The 18,107-nt window shown below is 36.7% G+C and overlaps 3 protein-coding genes and 2 non-coding genes across 5 annotated transcripts; 3 read left to right on the top strand and 2 right to left on the bottom strand.

Moving 5' to 3' along the window:
- The first annotated feature begins 457 nt into the window (after positions 1 to 457).
- On the top strand, positions 458 to 3,359 carry gly-14 (Alpha-1,3-mannosyl-glycoprotein 2-beta-N-acetylglucosaminyltransferase). The gene is made up of 12 exons (NM_065318.4): positions 458 to 555; positions 603 to 743; positions 1,047 to 1,097; positions 1,148 to 1,203; positions 1,321 to 1,577; positions 1,699 to 1,808; positions 1,864 to 1,943; positions 2,187 to 2,336; positions 2,524 to 2,614; positions 2,846 to 2,955; positions 3,009 to 3,078; positions 3,164 to 3,359. Exons 1-12 carry the CDS (start codon positions 472 to 474, stop codon positions 3,275 to 3,277), a joined length of 1,314 nt encoding a protein of 437 aa, NP_497719.1. The 5' UTR covers positions 458 to 471; the 3' UTR covers positions 3,278 to 3,359.
- A 1,995-nt stretch (positions 3,360 to 5,354) lies between these two features.
- Positions 5,355 to 8,923, top strand: C34C12.7 (PAN/Apple domain-containing protein). The gene is made up of 6 exons (NM_065317.4): positions 5,355 to 5,591; positions 7,588 to 7,701; positions 7,750 to 7,846; positions 7,925 to 8,049; positions 8,415 to 8,594; positions 8,671 to 8,923. The coding sequence occupies exons 1-6, from the start codon at positions 5,418 to 5,420 to the stop codon at positions 8,833 to 8,835; spliced, it is 855 nt and encodes a 284-aa protein (NP_497718.2). The 5' UTR covers positions 5,355 to 5,417; the 3' UTR covers positions 8,836 to 8,923.
- C34C12.6 (CRAL-TRIO domain-containing protein C34C12.6) lies at positions 8,853 to 11,105 on the bottom strand. Its single transcript, NM_065316.7, has 6 exons — positions 10,720 to 11,105; positions 10,481 to 10,645; positions 10,128 to 10,189; positions 9,897 to 10,078; positions 9,601 to 9,851; positions 8,853 to 9,109 (listed from the first exon to the last, which is right to left on the bottom strand). The coding sequence occupies exons 1-6, from the start codon at positions 11,098 to 11,100 to the stop codon at positions 8,948 to 8,950; spliced, it is 1,203 nt and encodes a 400-aa protein (NP_497717.2). The 5' UTR covers positions 11,101 to 11,105; the 3' UTR covers positions 8,853 to 8,947.
- Positions 11,106 to 16,113: 5,008 nt separating this feature from the next.
- Positions 16,114 to 16,214, bottom strand: C34C12.10. The gene has a single exon (NR_052181.1). It is a non-coding gene; the product is annotated as an Unclassified non-coding RNA C34C12.10 (non-coding RNA).
- C34C12.11 lies at positions 16,114 to 16,214 on the top strand. Its single transcript, NR_052182.1, has one exon. It is a non-coding gene; the product is annotated as an Unclassified non-coding RNA C34C12.11 (non-coding RNA).
- Positions 16,215 to 18,107: the final 1,893 nt, after the last annotated feature.

Here is an 18,107-nt window from a genome sequence, read left to right as displayed (position 1 = left end):
TACACAGAATTTTGGCTCATTTTTTTTGTCTGAAAAGCTTTTAGGTAGAATTTTTCTGAAAAAATTGATACTTACGAGTTACAAAGCAGTGGAAATCGGAAATAAAAGAAAAATTTCAACAAAAAAAATGTTTTTCTTTTTTTTTTTTAATTTTTAATTAAAAAAATACCCGCCACGTGAACGAAATTTTAAAAAAATTTCAATCAAAAACTCGTGGAACATTTTTTTTTTTAATTTTTAAAAAGGTAAATAAATGGTTTTTGATTGACTTTTAGTGGGATTTTGTTGAAAAAATATGTTTTTATTGAGGAAATTTATGATATGCGCCTTTAAAAATCGAGTACGGTAGTTTTTTTTTAATTCTGTTTTTTTTTTTAATTCTGTTTTTTTTTATTTTTAATGCAGAAAAATTAAAATTTTCCGATTTTTTAAAGAAAAAAATACAAAATTATCGATTTTTCAGCCAAAATCATGCATATATCATCGAAAATCACATTTATCTTCGTGCTCATCTACTTTTCATGGAATTTTTACATACAAAACGGGTTTACTAATGTGAGTTCTATAATGTTTCTTGGCCAAAAAATCGGAATTTTTTCTAGAAAGCAATCGTAAAAGAGGAACTAAGGCTCTTGAAAGAAATGGATGAAGCTGGGTCTCGGCTGGAAAAATTGTTGAAAGTTGAGAAAGAGCACATGGAAAGGCTCTCGGAGACCATGAATAGAGCAACGAGACTGAGAATTGTAGGAGTTTTGGAAAAGCTATGAAAAAATGTGTTTTGCACCTTTAAAGTTACAGTAATCGAATATTGATTTTTTTGGTTTTTTTCGAATTTTTGCAGAGTAGAGAAGGAGAAATATAATTTTTCAAAAAGAATCATGGAAAAAATTTAGAAAAAAACGGAAATATTCAAAAAAATAAAAAAAAATTTCCGATTTGGTTTTTTTTTCTGAAAAACCATTACATTTCGAAGAAAAATAAACATTTTTAGATCAAAATCCAAGAAATTTTTCAGGATTTTTTGATTTTATTGATTTCTTTTCCAGACTCCAAACTCCAATAACCCGAACAACTGGCCCCACCCGATTCCTGTAATAGTTAGTGTTTTTTTCATGTTGAATTCAAATATCGATTGATTTTTTTGCAGGTATTCTCGTGTAACCGCCCGGATTCTGTTCGAGCCCATGTTGAAAAGCTTATAATGTGAGAAATTAATAAGTTACCGCGAAAAAAAGGAGAAAACTCGGTCATCCTTCCCCCTTCCATACGATGGCCGAGTTTTCCACGTTTTCCAGGCCACGCCGCAAAAATATCTTCCAGGTACCGCCCGAGTGCTCAGCAATTCCCAATCACTGTATCACAAGACTGCGACAATGAAAGCGTGAAGAAAGAAGTGGAAAAGTTCGGAAACTCCGTGAATTATGTGAAGCATCCTCCAGGAGAAAGTGTGAAAATTGAGATTCCGACGAATTTGCAGAAATTTAAACCGTATTATTATATTTCAAGACATTACAAGCTGGCGTTGAATCATATTTTTTCGAATTCCAATAACTATTCATCAGTTATTATTACAGAAGGTTTCTTTTTTAATTATCTTTTAGAGCGCGGCCTAGAAATTGAAAAAACTCGGCCACTCAAAAACGGTGGCCGAGTTCTCGCTTTTCCTAGGCCACGTGAAAAGTTTTAAAATCATTTCAGATGACCTAGATATTGCTCCGGATTTCTTCTCGTATTTCTCAAATACTCGATATCTTTTGGAAAAAGATCCATCTTTATGGTGTGTCACCGCGTGGAATGATAATGGAAAAGTAAGAGAAATTTGAAAAAAGTTCTGAAATTTTGGATTTTTATCGATTTTTTCAGCCAGAAAACATTGATCTGAAATCCAACGCGACATTATACAGAAGTGACTTTTTTGCCGGATTGGGTTGGATGATGACACGGTAAAATTCGATTTTTACACGAAGTGGCCTAGAATATCATGAGCGAAAACTCGGCAAGAATGAGTTTGTTAGATAATGGCCGAGCTTCTTTCTTTTCTAGGCCACGCAGCAACATCTTTAAATTTTTTTGTCAATTTACGCATGTAGATTTACGAGCACATTCAACGCTAAAAAATCGAAATTAACATTGTGGTTTAGTTTTCCACACGCATGTTCTCTTCCATTTTTTAATTTTTCTTCCAGAAAAACATGGGAAGAACTGGAGCCAATTTGGCCGAATGGATTCTGGGATGATTGGATGAGAGAGCCAGTTCAGAGGAAACAACGACAATGTATTAGGCCTGAAATTAGTAGAACTGGGATGATGAAATATGGAAAGGAGGGCACCAGCAAGTGAGTTTCATGAAGAATGAGATTTTTTTGCCAGTTTTGAGCTGAAAATTCGAATTCTGCGCATTTTGTTACGTCTAAATTCATATTTTTCTTAAAAATTGGAAAACTGTGCATTTTGTCGTAAGATGTGGTGCTATGCGTACTCTTGCGGCTACCGTAACCCCAAAGACCACATTTATCATTTCAGAGGCCAATTCTTCAGTGATCATCTGGAAAAGATCAAAGTCAACGATTTGCCGGTTGATTTCTCGCAAATTAATCTCGATTATTTGCAAAAAGTGAGTGTTGGAACTGATCTACACGCCGAAAAATTGAAGAAAATGTTGAATTCCTGGCCGCGGGCTAGAAATTATGAAAACTCGGCCACTGTCTACAAACTGCGTTTGTCGCCTATATATATTTCGCCAAATTTAGTGCTGAAAATTCAAAGATAAATCTATGGCCGAGTTTTAGTTTTTTCTAGGTTACGCAGCAAATTTTTTCTAGGCCACGTAGCAACAAATTTTCAGAACGAATTCGAATCGAGACTGAGCCTGGATATCCGAAATGCTGTTCCCGTCGATATTGACGATATAACTTATCCAGATTGGAAGCCAGATTATGAAGGAATGAAAGCAATGTAGGTTTTTAGTTTTTAAAAAATTAGATTTTCTGAAAAACTAAAAATTTCAGAATCTACTACACTGGAAGAACGGATTTCGTGGCAAAAGCCGATCGGCTGAGTTTGATGCACGATTTTAAGGTAGGCTTCTGCTCAAGGTGACTGACTAAAAAGTTTCTAGGCCACGGCAGGCAGGCAGGCATAAAGCTTATGCAAAAACTTTCAGGCTGGAGTCCCTCGAACTGCGTACAATGGAATTGTGACGTGCTTCTACAAGGGAACCAGAATATTTTTAGTTCCGGATCGATCGAAAGTTCCTGGTTATGATTCTTCTTGGTGATCTCTTGGATTTTACCCTATTTATTTTTATTAATTTGTTGCTTTTTTAACCTCGTTTTAATATGAATAAATTCTATAGTTTCATTACAGTAACCCCAACAATAGCATCACAGAACCCAAAACAGTACCCATGTATCCCTACAGTACCCTACCGTATACCGTACTACTACAGTACCTCTACAAGAAGCCTAGAGTACCTTCTCAGGATTCCATTAGTACTGATTCAGAGCCCTTACAGTATCCCTACCGTACCCATACAGTACCCATACCTTCATAATCCCTACAGTATTCCAGACAGTCCTTACAGTAACCCGTCGGTTTCCTTACCTAACAGAACCCCAAGCATGTCCCTACACTATCTAACTGTATCTCTACAGCAAGGGTGTCAATTCCCGTGTCCCGTTTGTCCCGTTGTCCCGTTTTAGGGGTGTTTTCACGGGAACGGGAATTCCCGCTGTCCCGTTTTTGTCATTTTTACGGGAACGGGACGTCTTTTGTCCCGTTTTTGAGCGTTTTCACGGGAACGGGAATTCCCGTTGTCCCGTTTTTGTAATTTTTACGGGACACTGACACCCTTGCTCTACAGTACTCCAACTGTATCTCTACAGTACTCCTACAGATCTCCTGCCGTACTCGCCAGATCCAATGCAGTACCCCTACAGGATTTCGACCCTAACCAACACTGTAAGCATACAGTACCCCTACCATACAGTTACTGTAACCCCAGACGTCCACCTACCGTACCCCTCACCTACACCCCACAAAACCCTACCGTATTCCTTACCTTACAGTTTCCTTATTGTACGCCTACAGTACCCCTACAGCACCCCTTCAGGCCCCTGGAGATCGTACCCAATATCGTACGTCTACAGTAACCCTAACCATAGTTACAGTAAACGCTGAGGTCCCACTACAGGACTCCTACCGTACCCCTCAATGCCTCGTAGGCACGGTTATAATCACTTTTTACCCATTTTTTCGTTCGAATTGTCTGTGTGTGTACTTGTCAGAACAGTAGTTGAAAATAGATTTCGGAACGATAAGAAGGAATTCTGTCGGGCGTCTTCTTCCGATCACCTCGACAATTCACTTTAATTTCTTTTCGTTTCACACACACGATGTGAGGGAAAGAAAACGATTTCGATGATCACAAATCTTTTATCTTTATTCCTTTTTTGTCAGTTCTCAACAACTACCTTCCGAAAGTAAACGGAACGATACCCACGGGCGGGGTTCAAGAAATTGAATTTTTATTCGAAAAATGGCTAGGTAATTTAGACACATAGAACACCCCATATCAGCGATATGGGAAAACTATAAAGAAGATGGAAAATGGGTGTGGTGGGGTACTGTAGGAGGTCTTGACATGAGCAAAATTTTTCAGCTACAGGAACCCAGCTGAAAAGTTTCGCTCGTGGCAGGGCCCGCGGAATTAATTTTATACGAAACATCATTGAAATCAAAAGTGTGAAATTTTTTATCATAATCTTTACACTTACGCGGCGACAAAGACATATACGTGCGTTTCTGAAAAATATTTTTTTACATAAAATTTTGATTTTTTTGAATAAAAAAAGTATGATGACTACAAAGTTTGAGTGATAAGTCACAAAAAGACGGAAAAATCTAAAATTTTATCAATTTTCTCTGAAAAAACTTAAAAAAAACGAAAATGTATCGATTTTCAATTTTAAAAAATCGAGAAAATTGAGAAACCGTCGATTTTCTCTGAAAAACGCAAAAAATCGATGTTGTCCCGATTTTCTGAGGAAAAGCCAAAATTCATCGATTTTTCCGGTTTTTTGTCGAAAAAACACAAAAAAATCGAAAAAAGCATGTGGCCTAGGAAAAGCTAGGCCACGTAGAAACCAAGATCCGTTAGAAAATCTACATTCCATTGACTAATTCCAATTACTTTTATCCAATTTGTAGTTCAGTACCCAATCTCCCTCTCTGACAAATTCTCAAGTTTTTTGGCATTTTTCAAAGCGCCGCCCAATTTTCCCTTCTTCTCTGTTTCTCTCACAATCACACACTCTCTCTCTTTCGCCTGACCATCTCCCGTTTCTTCTCACTGGAATGTGTTCGTTTTTTCGTCTATCAATTCATTTCTTCATCTACTTCTACTACTACTGATCTATATGCTCCATAATATTCAATCAATTCTTCAATTTTTACTATTCGTATCATCAGTTCAAGCTTTAGAAACTGGAGGTTTAAAATCGAAACCGCCGAATTTGAAATTGTTGGAATGTTTCGAGTTTAAGAAGAATTATTGGATTGTTGGGCATGCTTTTCATACTTCTTCTGTACAGGTAAATCGAAAAAAATCATGGTGCATTGAAATTACAGTACACCATATGCGTCATATTTTACGCGCAATTTTTCGATTTTTCTAGAAAAATTTAAAAAAGATTTTACGCGTAAAAATGTTCGGTGTTTTTCTTGAAAAAATTGGGTTTGTTGTAAAATATGGCGCATTGAAATATACAGTACACTCAAGGCATCATATTTTACGCGCAAATTAAATTTTATTACATTTCTGTAAGTTTTTTACCGTACACCCAAGGCGCCATATTTTACGCGCAAAAAAGAAAACACATAACATAACCGAGTATTTTATCGATTTTTCGAGTCTTTTCCAGAAGTGAAATCAAAATTTAAAAATTAAAAAAAGTAAATTCGAGAAGTTAACTACCGTACCTCTTTTCTTAAAGGCGCATGCTATTTTTCAATTTCCGGAATACAATTTTCTTTGTGAAAAGCTTCAAAATTAATTAATGTGATAAAAAATTATTTTGCATTTATTCTGTATCTTTTTTACTCAAAAAATCAAAATTCATAGTTCAAAACTAAAAAAAAAAACTTGTTCTTCATAAAACCAGGCCTGCATTTTTTAAAAGTTTTTTTTGTCAAATTTATTACACATTATGTACTTCTCCAATCACTTTTCTATATGTATAGTTGAGTGGGTTTTTAACAAACAAATTCCTATCTTCTCTCGTGAATCACAGGATTTCGACCCAACACAAAAAACTACCGAAAAACAAACCGGCGCCATTCGTGGAATTCTTGACCTCTTCTAACACATAATACATCATTTTCACTCTCTTATCTCTCTCTCTATGAGAAAACGGTCAGATAATCAGGGACACAAAAAAAACGGGGACGATCAGATGATTTTCTTTATCTCTTTATATCTCTTAATCCTACCCGTGAAATCCTGAACTTTGTTCAAAATTTCGTTAAATTTCCTGAAAAGTAGCCTAATTCATGTTAAAATTTTCTTGAAAAAATCGGCGATAAACTTTATTTTTTCTAAATTTCTAAGGCACGAATAGTAGGAAAATTACTGAAAAATATGTACATTGCAAAGTCCACGTGGTGTCAGAGTGTACCACGGTGTGATCTACAAAAAATGCGGGGAAACGAGATGCAGAGTTTCCAACTGTTGTCGCAAGGTTAAGAACTCCCGCATTTATTGTAGATCAAACCGTCATGGGACAGCCGAAAGTCTCGCTTGGATAATTAATTTCCACGGTTTTAGGGAATTTTCGACAACTTTGTCCGGTAGATCACGACCCTCCCCTATTTTTTCCTGCTTCAGTTCAGCAGAGCGCCCTTGCATTTTGCTCATTACGGTTTGACCTACAAAAAATGCGGGAATTTTTGCCCAGAAAGTGTGACGTCAACACGTTCTTAACCATGCGAAATCAGTTGAGAACTCTGCGTCTCAACTCCCGCATTTTTTGTAGATCAACGTGGATCAAACCGAAAAGGGACACTCTGGCACCGCGTGCCGCTTATGCGCTTCATTGTACTTTACGTTTTTCTCACTGAATTTATGTGTAACCCTCATCATTTTTGCAACATAATTTTATGAGGAGGTACTTTTAATTATCATGATAAGCTTGTTTCCTTATCAAATATCTCCAACATTTTTTAATGATGACGTGTACATTATGACGTAATGTCTAAGGGCCCATGTTCAGGGGAGTAGAGAATTTTACTTCAAAACACAGTTCTTTTCTGTTATCAGTTACGATAAATGAAACTATTGAGACTAAATCGAAAAAAAAGAAGAAAAAAGAAAAAGAGATTTAATTGAGAATCTCTGTTCTAAAAATGGAACAATCATTGTGAAAAGGTGTTACAATCTGATAATTGACCACAAATCTCGTAGTTTGAGTGATGGTTTTTTTATTGAACATTTATCAATTTGTCGCCGAAATGTCTAGATGAAAAGGAAGTAGAAAAGTGCTACAGTACTCTTCACAATTTCTTGGTCTCGATGCACCATAATGTTTTCAGTTCAAAGACGAATGCCTCCGCATGTGCCTGACATCTTCAATTCGAAAGGCGAAATGCCTATCAGCAATGCATGTGCCTAATGATGATGAATGTGTGATTTCAGATCAAAATCAGGTTTGATTTTTTTCTTTTGCTCAAATTTGAAATTTATAATAATTTCAGGTAACAAAACCCGATCTATTCATCGAAAATGACACGCCAGGAACCTTTACTGTCAACTTTTTCCGCAACATTTGTGTGGACCCACCAGATGCGGAAGGTAGGTAAATTGACAACACGTTTTGCTCACCTAAATTTTTTTAAATCTATGGCCTCAGCCTAACCCCAATTTTTTCAGGAGTGGACCGGTTTGAAGCTCGCCTTCAGGGTTATAAAGGTGGAGAAGGAATCATCGAATTTGCGCAGGCAGTGGGGAAAAATACTCAAGTGATGGTGGTTATTTCTGGGCTCAAAGAAAATTCGGTATGTTTGTGCATGTTCAAAAATGTTAGAGTACAGTTGGATTACTGTAGGAGTACTGTAGGGTTACGGTGGGAATACTATATGAGTTGGGCTGTGGGGATACGATAGAAGTAATGTAGAGTTGCTGTTGGATTACTGTAGATAGCTGTAGGTGGACTGTAGAGCTAATGTAGGAGTACTGTAGAGGACTATAGGTATATTGTTGGGGGACTATTGTAGCAGTACTGGGGGGATACTGTTGGAAAACTGTAGGGGCTGCATAGTTACTATAGGGCTATTGTAGGGTCACTGTGAGAATACATTAGGATTACTGTAGATATCACGGGGGTACTGTAGGGTTTCTTGCAAATCAAATAAATTTTCAGCTCTACGAGATCAATTTCCTGCCTGACACGAAAGAGAAAGGTGGTCAGTGCCACCGGAAATCGCGGGTAAATGGTGAGGGAAAGACTCTGATGATCGTAGAAACAGATCATACTGGTATGGCAGTTGAACCATGGAAGGTTATTGATTTCGATGGGTTTGAAGAGAATGTGATTAGCAAGGTAGGTATTTTGGTGTTTGCCTATCTAGTAGGCACGTAGGCAGGCAGGCTCCGGTAACTAAAATTTAAAATTTTAGACAATAGTCGTCGTTGAAAAGTCAACTCAAACAATAGTGGATTGCGGGTCAATTCGTCTTGCAACTGCTTCTTCAAACTCATCAACAACACGAACTTCATCCTCAACAGGGCTTAAATTCACAACGGGTCTTCTCATCATTCTCGTCGTCTTTCTTTTTCTGTAACCAGCTTGTAGATATATAAATGTATGTATTAAAAAAATTATTAAAAGTATGTATACATAGATTAATAAATTACGGGGAGTCAATATTATCACAGAGTCGGCGAAAAAAAATTTCAAATAATAGCTACAGTGTACTCCAGCTTCAACGTGAAGTATCCGGATAGGTTCTGGAATTCGAAGGAAATTTCTGAATCCGAGACATTGTCCAGGCTTCCTTCTTCGTTGAGTTTGTTGGTGATGAGATGGAGACTTGGGAAGACGAGATCGTTGCGGTTCTAAAAATGGGAAAAATGTTACTGTTGGGTAGCTGTTGGGGTACGGTGGGGTACAGTAGTTTACTGTAGGGCTAATGTGGGATTACTGTAAGAACACTATAAGGTTACTGTAGAATTACGGTAGGCTTACTGTTGTGTGTGTTGTTTTAACCGTAGCTGCTGGGGTACTGTAGTGTTTCTGCAGGGTTACTGCAGGAGCACTGCGTGGTTGCTGCAGGGCTACAATCGAATTACAACAGGGTTACTGTAGAACTACTGTAAGTATCATGGTAGGGTGCTGTAGGAGTACGATAGGGTACTGTAGGAGTACTGTAGGGGTACTGTAAACTGCAGGGTTAAAGTCTGGTTACAAAATATTTACTGTAGAGCTACCGTAGAGATACTGTGAGGCTACTCAAGGATTACGGTAAGTTTCCTGTAGATTCACTGTAGGAGTACTGTAGGGGAACTGTATGGTTACTGTAAAGCAATAGTTCTATATAAAAACTTACATTGCCTCTAAAAATAGCAAATTGAAGTTCTCCACTAGCCGTGAAGTCCCACAGAAGCTTCTTTCCGTTTGGCACTTGAATCTTGAACACGAACTTTTCGGCCGGAGAAACATCCTTGTGACTCGACTTTGGACGATCGATTCCGTGCTCTTTGTAGTGTTGATATGGCTTGTAATAGTCGGCAGACGTAATTTTTCGACGGACCGAGACCCCCGTCTCGTCGCCTGGGGGTACTGTATTCACGAATTCGCCTGGAAAACGGGTGTAGGCTTAGGCTCAGGCTTATTTTGGCCTACCTCCATATTCCTTTGGCACCAACCAGGGCGGCAAGAACTTCCCCGCCAAGTCGGATTTATCGGAAATAATCTCAATCCTCTTCAAATTTTCCTCCGACAAGAAAACCCGAGCAACTTTCCACAGAAGCCCGAGTAACCGTGGTGGATTGGTCAAATAGATTCGTTGGACCATTTCTGGGAACCTGAACTGGTATTTTTTATATTTTTAGCCCGTTCATAATGTTAACTAACCAATCTTGCCAAAGCTCGCTTCGAATTTGCCAGAGCTTCATGTAGCCCGACATTGGGTTCACCTGAAAGTTTCTAGATTAAATTTCATTTTTTCCAAGTTTCCAGAAGTTTCCAAAAAACTCAAGCAGTTTTTGAAATCTTCAAAAGAAAGGTTTCCAGGAGATTTTAGGTTTTAGAATTTTCTAACATTTTAACGAGCTTTCAGAAGTTTCCAACACGTTTCAGACAACTCTAGAATCTAAAAAATTTTCAATAAAAATAAGTGTGACGTCACAAAACTCAAAATTAAATTTTCCTCGATTTTTGGAGGCCATAACTGATATTTTGTGAATTTTTTAGAACAAAAAACCCACATAATCCGTAATATTAACAGTGTTGAGATCGAAAATAACAATAAATTGAACGGGTCCCTTATCAGCTGACTGCTTCTTTTCCCGTCTTAAAATGAGCTGCTGGAGCATTTCAGAGTATCCGAAGCAATGAAGTAGGTAATCACTTGTTTTGAACGTTTTTATGAACTGAAAAATCAATATGTCAATTTTTAGAGGCGTTCGCGGGCGTTAGGCAGTAGGTACAAAGCAGGCACGCCTACCTCCTTAGGCTGTGACCATGCTCTTTCCACAAACAAGAATGCATTATGCTCATCAGACCATTGTCTATCCTGAAGCCTTGATGACGCAATAAATTGTAGAAATGGAGCAATACTTGGTAGCTCGAAAAACTTTTCCGCAAAATCATTGCCAACGAAACCGGCGGCCTTCCTGGACGCCAAGTACGTGGCAAAGTTCTTGACAAGCTTCTCTGTATCCCCATGATATCCACGTATCCAACGACATAGGTTTAGGTCAGTATTTACATCATCTGGAATTCCATCTGGAAGCTTTTCCTGAAGCATTGCTCTCACTGAATTGATTTGAGAACGCTCCGAGTCGGTGATTGGTTCGGATGATCGGAATTCGGTTTTTGCGCCCATTTTTGCTGAAAAAATTGAAAAAAGGTTGGAAAAAAAATTAAAATTTGCGCGTAAGATATGGTGCATCGGGTCCGCAACTCAATGCACCATATTTTACTTGGAGTTTGTAGAGCAGAAAGAAGCCAGAGAAAAAAGTTTTAAATAGAAAAATTAGAATAATTTTAACATAAAGAGGAAAATTTAAAAAAATTTGGGGGGGGGGAGGTTCTTAACACTATCACATTTTCTCATAAAATATAATGCATTGAGTCCACAACTAAATGCACCATGTTTGATGGGCAAATTAATTTCCAATTTTCTAAATTTTAAGACAAAAATCACGACAAATATTCTGAATGGAACAGGAACAGGGGGGGAATAAAAAAGGAAATGAAACCGGTTCCAGTTAAGGAATGGTGGTAAATGTTAACGGAAGAAGAAGAAAACGTAATGGAAATTTATGTAAAGGCAAACAGGAGACGAAGGAATTTAATGGATTCTGAAGGAGGGAAATTTGAATGAAAGTCTAAGTTATCTTGAATTATTGAACACTATACCATCTTTGACTTAAAATATAAAAAATTGTTTTAAAATTTAAAATTTTATTAGAAAATATTTGTTTCTTAATATGTTTTTGAGCACTTTTTAATATTTTTAAACTAATTTTTTTTCAGAAAAATCATTTTTCTTCCAGATTTTTCTTTTGGTTTTTTTAAAGCTTTTTTTATATGTTCAGATATTTTCCAAACTTTTGTAGAATTTTCATCATACGCAACACAATAAGTAACAAATATTTCTGTAATTGAACAATTTTATTGAAAAAATTAAATTTTAAATTTAATATTTCATTGAAAAAAAACCACATAAAACCCAAAAATTAGAATATTAAAAAATAAGATGGAAAAAAATCAATTTTACACATAAATTTTGAAAATACTACTCAAAAGATCAGGTTTTGGAGTTATCCTAAATACTTTTTAATTTACAATTTTTCAGAATAATGATTTTTTTCCTAGAAATTCCTGTAAAGTTTCTAGTTTTTTGGTTTTTGGAGGAAATAAATATTTTTCAAATTAAAAATGAAATCGGGTCTAAAAAGTTTAAATTTAAATTAAACATTTTTTTTAAATAAAAAATTAATATTTTTCTTTTAAAAATCTTGAAAAATTGGAAATTGTAAGAAAAACTACATAAAAACTGAAAAAATATTTTTTTAAAAAATTAAAAAAAAACAAATCTTTTTGAAAGACTTTTACGAGATTACAAAATCTATTAGAAAAAAAATTCAAAATTTGTCCAATGAAAATTCCAAAAAGTGAATTGTTTCAAAAAGAGATCCATGACATCCGGAAAGAATAGAATAAAAAGTGGATAATAGGTGTCATCTTTTGCCTGTACGCGCGCGTGTCTAATTATCAAATCCTTCCATCTTCTTCGGGAAAAGTATTCCGGTCAGTGAGTGTGTGGGGGAGGGAAAATTGGAACATTTGGGAAGGCGGTAGGGTGGGTGAGGGAGAAATTAAGATGAAATTGAAAGATCTTTTCACTCAAAAAGTTACTATTTAGATATATGTGTAGTCATCCGTGTCCACGGATTCCTGTTTTTGAAGAGGCGAGATTTAGAGAACGAAAGTCTTTTTGCAAATTATATATATTCATATGAGTAAGTAGGCAGCCAGGCTTTATGCCTACGTACCTGCCTACCGCCTATCTCCGAATAGGCTTAGGTAATCTTTAATGTTGGTAGGCATCTGTAGGCAGGCATCTATAGTCAGGTGATTTAATGCTTAAAAGCCAAACATTTTTTTTTAATATGGTATATTGGATCGGTTGAAACATGGTGCATCGAAAAAAGTGGTGTTTGTTTTTTTAAAATACAGAAAATTTTGGAGAAGATTTTATAAAATGTATCTTTATAATAAACATTTAAACAAATTTCCCCAAAGAAAAAAACTGAATTTTGAGAATTCAAAAGGAAGGTATTCCAAATGCACCATATTTGACGTGCAAAATTTCAATTCTTGTACCTAGATACCTAGATTTTGAATGAATTGGGGGGGGGGGGGTTTAAAACAAGTGAAAAGGCGGAAAACTAAATGAGATGAATGAACTGTATGAAATGAAATCCACGGAATAAGAGAATATGAGAAAGAGAGAGAGAGGATTCAAGGTCAAGACTCTCTTCATTCACCCTGTCTAGGTTCCGACAACTACGCGTTACAAACAGAAAAGATGAAGAAGGATATATATATATATTCTGATGGCGTGAGTCATGTGATATGATTAGTAATCGACTAAATGCCAAATTGTTAACTATGATGCATCGAGGTGATAGGTGATGTTTTCCTCATGCCTACGAGCCTGGCGCAGGTCGCTTTGTAAGAAGGCAGGTAGGATTCCATTGCGGCAGCTTAGACATTGCCGAGAAGTCGGAAAACGAAAAGCCGTAGTCATGACGAAGCACGTACTCCATAAATTTTATTTTTTGAAATTTGAAGTGTACACCATGTTTTCTGTTGGAATATTTTGAGGTGGAGTGTTAGAAAAATTGTAAACTTCGCTGCGAGACCAGAAATCTCAAAAACTCCGACAAAAGGACCTTAATGGGATCTTAATGGCCTGCCTTGTACCTGAGCGTGAATCTCTATTGTTCAAAGACTTACAAAAGGTTGAAAAAAGGCGGTAGGCATGTCGTAGACCTAGGCAGGCAAGGATAGGTAGGTATGAAGGCGACCGGTTGCAAAATGGCTCATGGATATTATAGGGGGAATGTTTCAAATTTAATCTTCTGGTCTATGAGAACAAGAAATATATACATTTGTGATTGTTGACTGGGAAAAGTGGGAATGAGCAGAATCTGATCACGTGCTCTGGGTAGAAGAAAAGTACAAAATGGAAAAAATTATATTCCAAAACGGAAATAACTTTGTGAGACACTACTTGAGAATGGCTTTGAACTATGATTGAGGCAGGCAGCCCGCCAATAGGCACAGTCAATAGGTACGAAGGTAGGTAGGCGCGATGTAAGCGCATAGGCAAGCGGGTTATCGGAATGTAGGCAACTTTGCAATTTGCCATAATGTGGAAACGTAGGCAGGTAGGCAGGCATGCACAGCCTAAGTACATAGGAAGATAGGTTTGAATGATATAGGCAGACATAATGTAGGTACGGTACGTAGGCATTCAGGCGCGGTGTAGGTTTGTAGGTAGGCAGGCATGATGCAGGTACGTAAGCACATCGGAATTAAGGTATGGTGTAGGCATGTAGGTATGTATGCAGGCCGTGAACACAGTGTAGGCTATTACTTCAAATTTTGTATAAAACGCGGTCACGCCAAGTTCTCCAAATAAAAAATTTAAAAATAAAAATTACACCAAAAATTTCTCCGACCAATCAGCGACTCGGGGAGGGCGTCGCCAGCGCCGCTGATTGGCCGGCGCCAATATTGACAAATTTTTAGTGTATTTCATACTTTTTTACATGAGCCTCCAATCCTGTGGAATAAAAAAAAATAATAAAATGAAAATGAATAACCAAAACTAGGGTCTTCCCCCTCTTTTCCTCCACATTTCCAGCTTATCTCCATCATCAGCCGACGACACGTATACACTGGTTGAAATCTCTTTTTCTCAAAAATTCTCGGAGATAAACAATTTACGAGATAAAATCAAGAGAGAATGACGGAAAACTGAAAGGAGTTTGATTCGAGAGGAGGGGGTTACGAAGATGGAAGATATTTTCTATTTTTGGGAGGGAATTGGATTCAAAACACATTCAGGTAGGCATGTAGGCATGTGGGCATGTAGGCATGTAGCCAAGCAGGCATGTAGGCATGTAGGCATTTAGGTTTTGAAACCCCGATTTCACGCGTTTTTGAAATTTGAAATTTTAATGTGTTATCACTGTGATAATTTAGTTCCTCGTTTGTATTGTTATTTCCGTTTCAGTGCTGCACTCATCTGCAAATATGAAAATAGTAAGACGTTGGTAAATACCACTAGACACCAATCATCTTGTATTGTTAAATAACAACAAAAAGTACAACGAGATTAAACATCGAGTGTAGGCAGGCAGACATTCATGTCTGCCTGCCTGCCTACCTGCTTACCTTGTATCAATAGCATGTATCTTGTAATTTTGAAACTGTAAAACTTAAAACCTGCAATTGGCAGTTTTTTAGAAACACCTGTAAATAATGAAGGTGCATTAAAAATTGTACAGTACAACTAGTACAGAACATGATTTTATTTTTTCAATATAATTTACATACACATTCCATAAATTTTTCACACTAGTTTTGAACTTTTTAGCGTCGTCATTTTTTGCCTGTGTTTTTTGGTTTGGTACTTTTAAGCAGCACTTTACCTTAAACTGACCTCAGCCCGACGTCAATAGTATTATGGGTTTTGTTTTGAAGGCCACTAGATAAAACCTGTATAATGTCGGCCGCTAAAGCCGTAATGTGTCGGTCGCTGTATGAAAACTGTCAAGTTTCAGCTGTTAGAAAAAAACCGGGAGGTGTCGGCCGCAATGTTTAAGACTGAGATGTTCGCCTCAATATGAGACCAGTGAAGTGCCCGCCGCTACATTGAAAACCGTATGATGTCGGTTGCTAAGATTCCTTCCCGGGCACTTTTTTAGTAGTTTTATATAAAGTATAACTCGAGCAAATTCCTAGATAATTCCCCGTCATCTTCTGCCATTGCCCTTCTGCTATTCGATATATAATAAAATCCAATAAATTTGCACATTTTGCTTCACTTCCGGTGTCCGTCCAACCCTCCATCATCATATTTTATTAAATTCCTCTCTCTTAAAATCACAGATTTTTCATTTGAAAAACATCTGGTGCCAATGGCTCTTTTGATGTCCGACAGGAGAGAAAACGTCATTTTTTGTTGTTTCAAAGAGTTTTGCAATTTTATTTTGACTAGGCTTTCAGGTTTTCTTGATTTTTCGCCCAAAATTAGGCTTAGGCTTAAGTTTAGGCTTCGGCTTTGGCATAATCTTAAATTTAGGATTAGGCTTAGGCTTAGGCTTAGGCTTAGGCTTAATTTTGGCTTAGGATTAGGCTTCGATCTAGGTTTAGGCTTAAGCTTAGGCTTAGACGTAGGCTTAGGCTTAGACTTAGGCTTAGACTCCGATTTTTAAGATTTTGTTTTTAGGCTTAGACTCTGGTTTTGTTTTTAGGCTTAGACTCTGGTTCTTCGTTTTTTTTTTTTGGAATTTTTGTGAAAACTAGTTTTTTTCAGTTTTCAAATAAAAAAATGTATAATTTAGTGGTTGACAAAATTCTATTCCAATTTTTTTTGGGTTTAGCAAAAGTTTTTAATCGTTTAATCATAAAACCGGATGCATATTCATCATACAGCTGTACAGGTCGTACGGCTCAAACCGAGTGAGTCAATGGTGCAAAGGTTGACATCATTTACTTAATTTCTTGATTCAACTAGAGTAAATAAACGGAAACTTTGAGTAGATTGCCATGTGAGGAGAATCACAGGGTTTTTGAGTGTTCTGGTGATCGGAAGAGACCAGAATGAGATCGGAACATATTCTTTTTATTTTATTTTTTTGCAGTGTCTTCTATTAGTTTTGCTCCAAATTAAGCAAAAAAAACGAAAAATGTTTCAGAAAACAAACAGAAAAACAGAAAAACAAAAAAACTAAAAAAATAGTTCCTCAATTTGCAGACCGGAAATGCTCTTTTCTTTTCCGCCCCCAAACTGTATGCCATTCCTCTCCTCCTCCTCCTCCTCTTTCATTCCATCTTATCATTTCATTTTTCTTCCCCCACTGCTCCTCCTACAATCACCAGTTGATCAAAAAAGTCTTAAAACTACAAATTGTTTGTATGTAATAGTAATATACTTACCACCCCCAGTTCTATTTTTACATTTTTTTTCCACTTTAAGTATCTATTAATTTTTCTTTGTTCCATTTTTGCTCCTGTAAAAATTTCACCGGAAATGCATTCTCGCTCCACTGAACTAGCGATTTCCGGCGTTTTTGTTCAGTTTTCTATTAATGTATGCGAACTTAACATAGACATTAAAAAAAAAGCGAAAAAATCTGCCGAAATCAACTGAGACCTCACAAATCTCGAAGACAATAAAATTGGGGATGTAGATTTCCAAAATGTTGTCCTTGTCTATTATTGATTTTGTTAAAGTTTTGGGCATCAAATTGCTTTATATTAATTTTTCATTGTATGCTGTAAATTTTTCAAGAATTTAAGTACAAAAACTATGCCACTCACCTTAACTCCGCCCCATTTTTTCGCGAATCAGCGTCTCCCAAATAACCAATTTCTCTAATCTATGTGGCCTCATTTTTGACAACTTCAGTTTTTAACGCTTCTACTAATTTTTAAAATATATTTTGATTTTCTAAAGGCATTTCCAAACATTTAAAAATTATGCGACCCTTCTTTGAACGATTCAAACTTGCAAAATAAGAGGCGGAGCCGATTACTGTAACGAGCAACTTTGTTTTTTCCCCCTGGAATTCCAGAAAACTGATTATTTTGTTTACGCTACAAATTGCAAGCCTTACACTTTTTTTTATCTATCACCATCCCGCGAATTCATAATATTTTGCATTTTTCTCAACTTTTTGAATTTTCAAACTTTGCTCGTCAAGTCTGGTGTTTTTGAACTTTCCGCATTTCTCATAATATCCTTAAGTTTGTGTACCCGTGGCGCAGTCGGTAACGACTTCGCCTTTTGGTCGAATGTTCCGTGGTTCAAACCCCAGTGACGTCCTAAAACTATAATCCCTTCTTGCAGCTCTTTTGTTTCTTGTAGAACTTCCCAAAATACATTGCAATATACCTTGATGTCTCTCCAAAAATCACCCATCTCCACCCCCTCATTATTCCTGCGTCTCTCGGGAATTCTCACTTTCTCTCTGTCTCTCTTTGACTTGCTTAACTGATAACACATCCGGCGGTCTTTTTCTCTTCTTAAAACGTCGGTTTTAAGAGAAAGAAAAGACTGTTTCCGGAAATCTATCAAACATTCTTCTT

This window comes from Caenorhabditis elegans, chromosome III (genome assembly GCF_000002985.6).
Source record: "Caenorhabditis elegans chromosome III".
NCBI lineage: Eukaryota > Metazoa > Nematoda > Chromadorea > Rhabditida > Rhabditidae > Caenorhabditis > Caenorhabditis elegans.
This window is presented reverse-complemented; position numbering and strand designations above follow the sequence as displayed.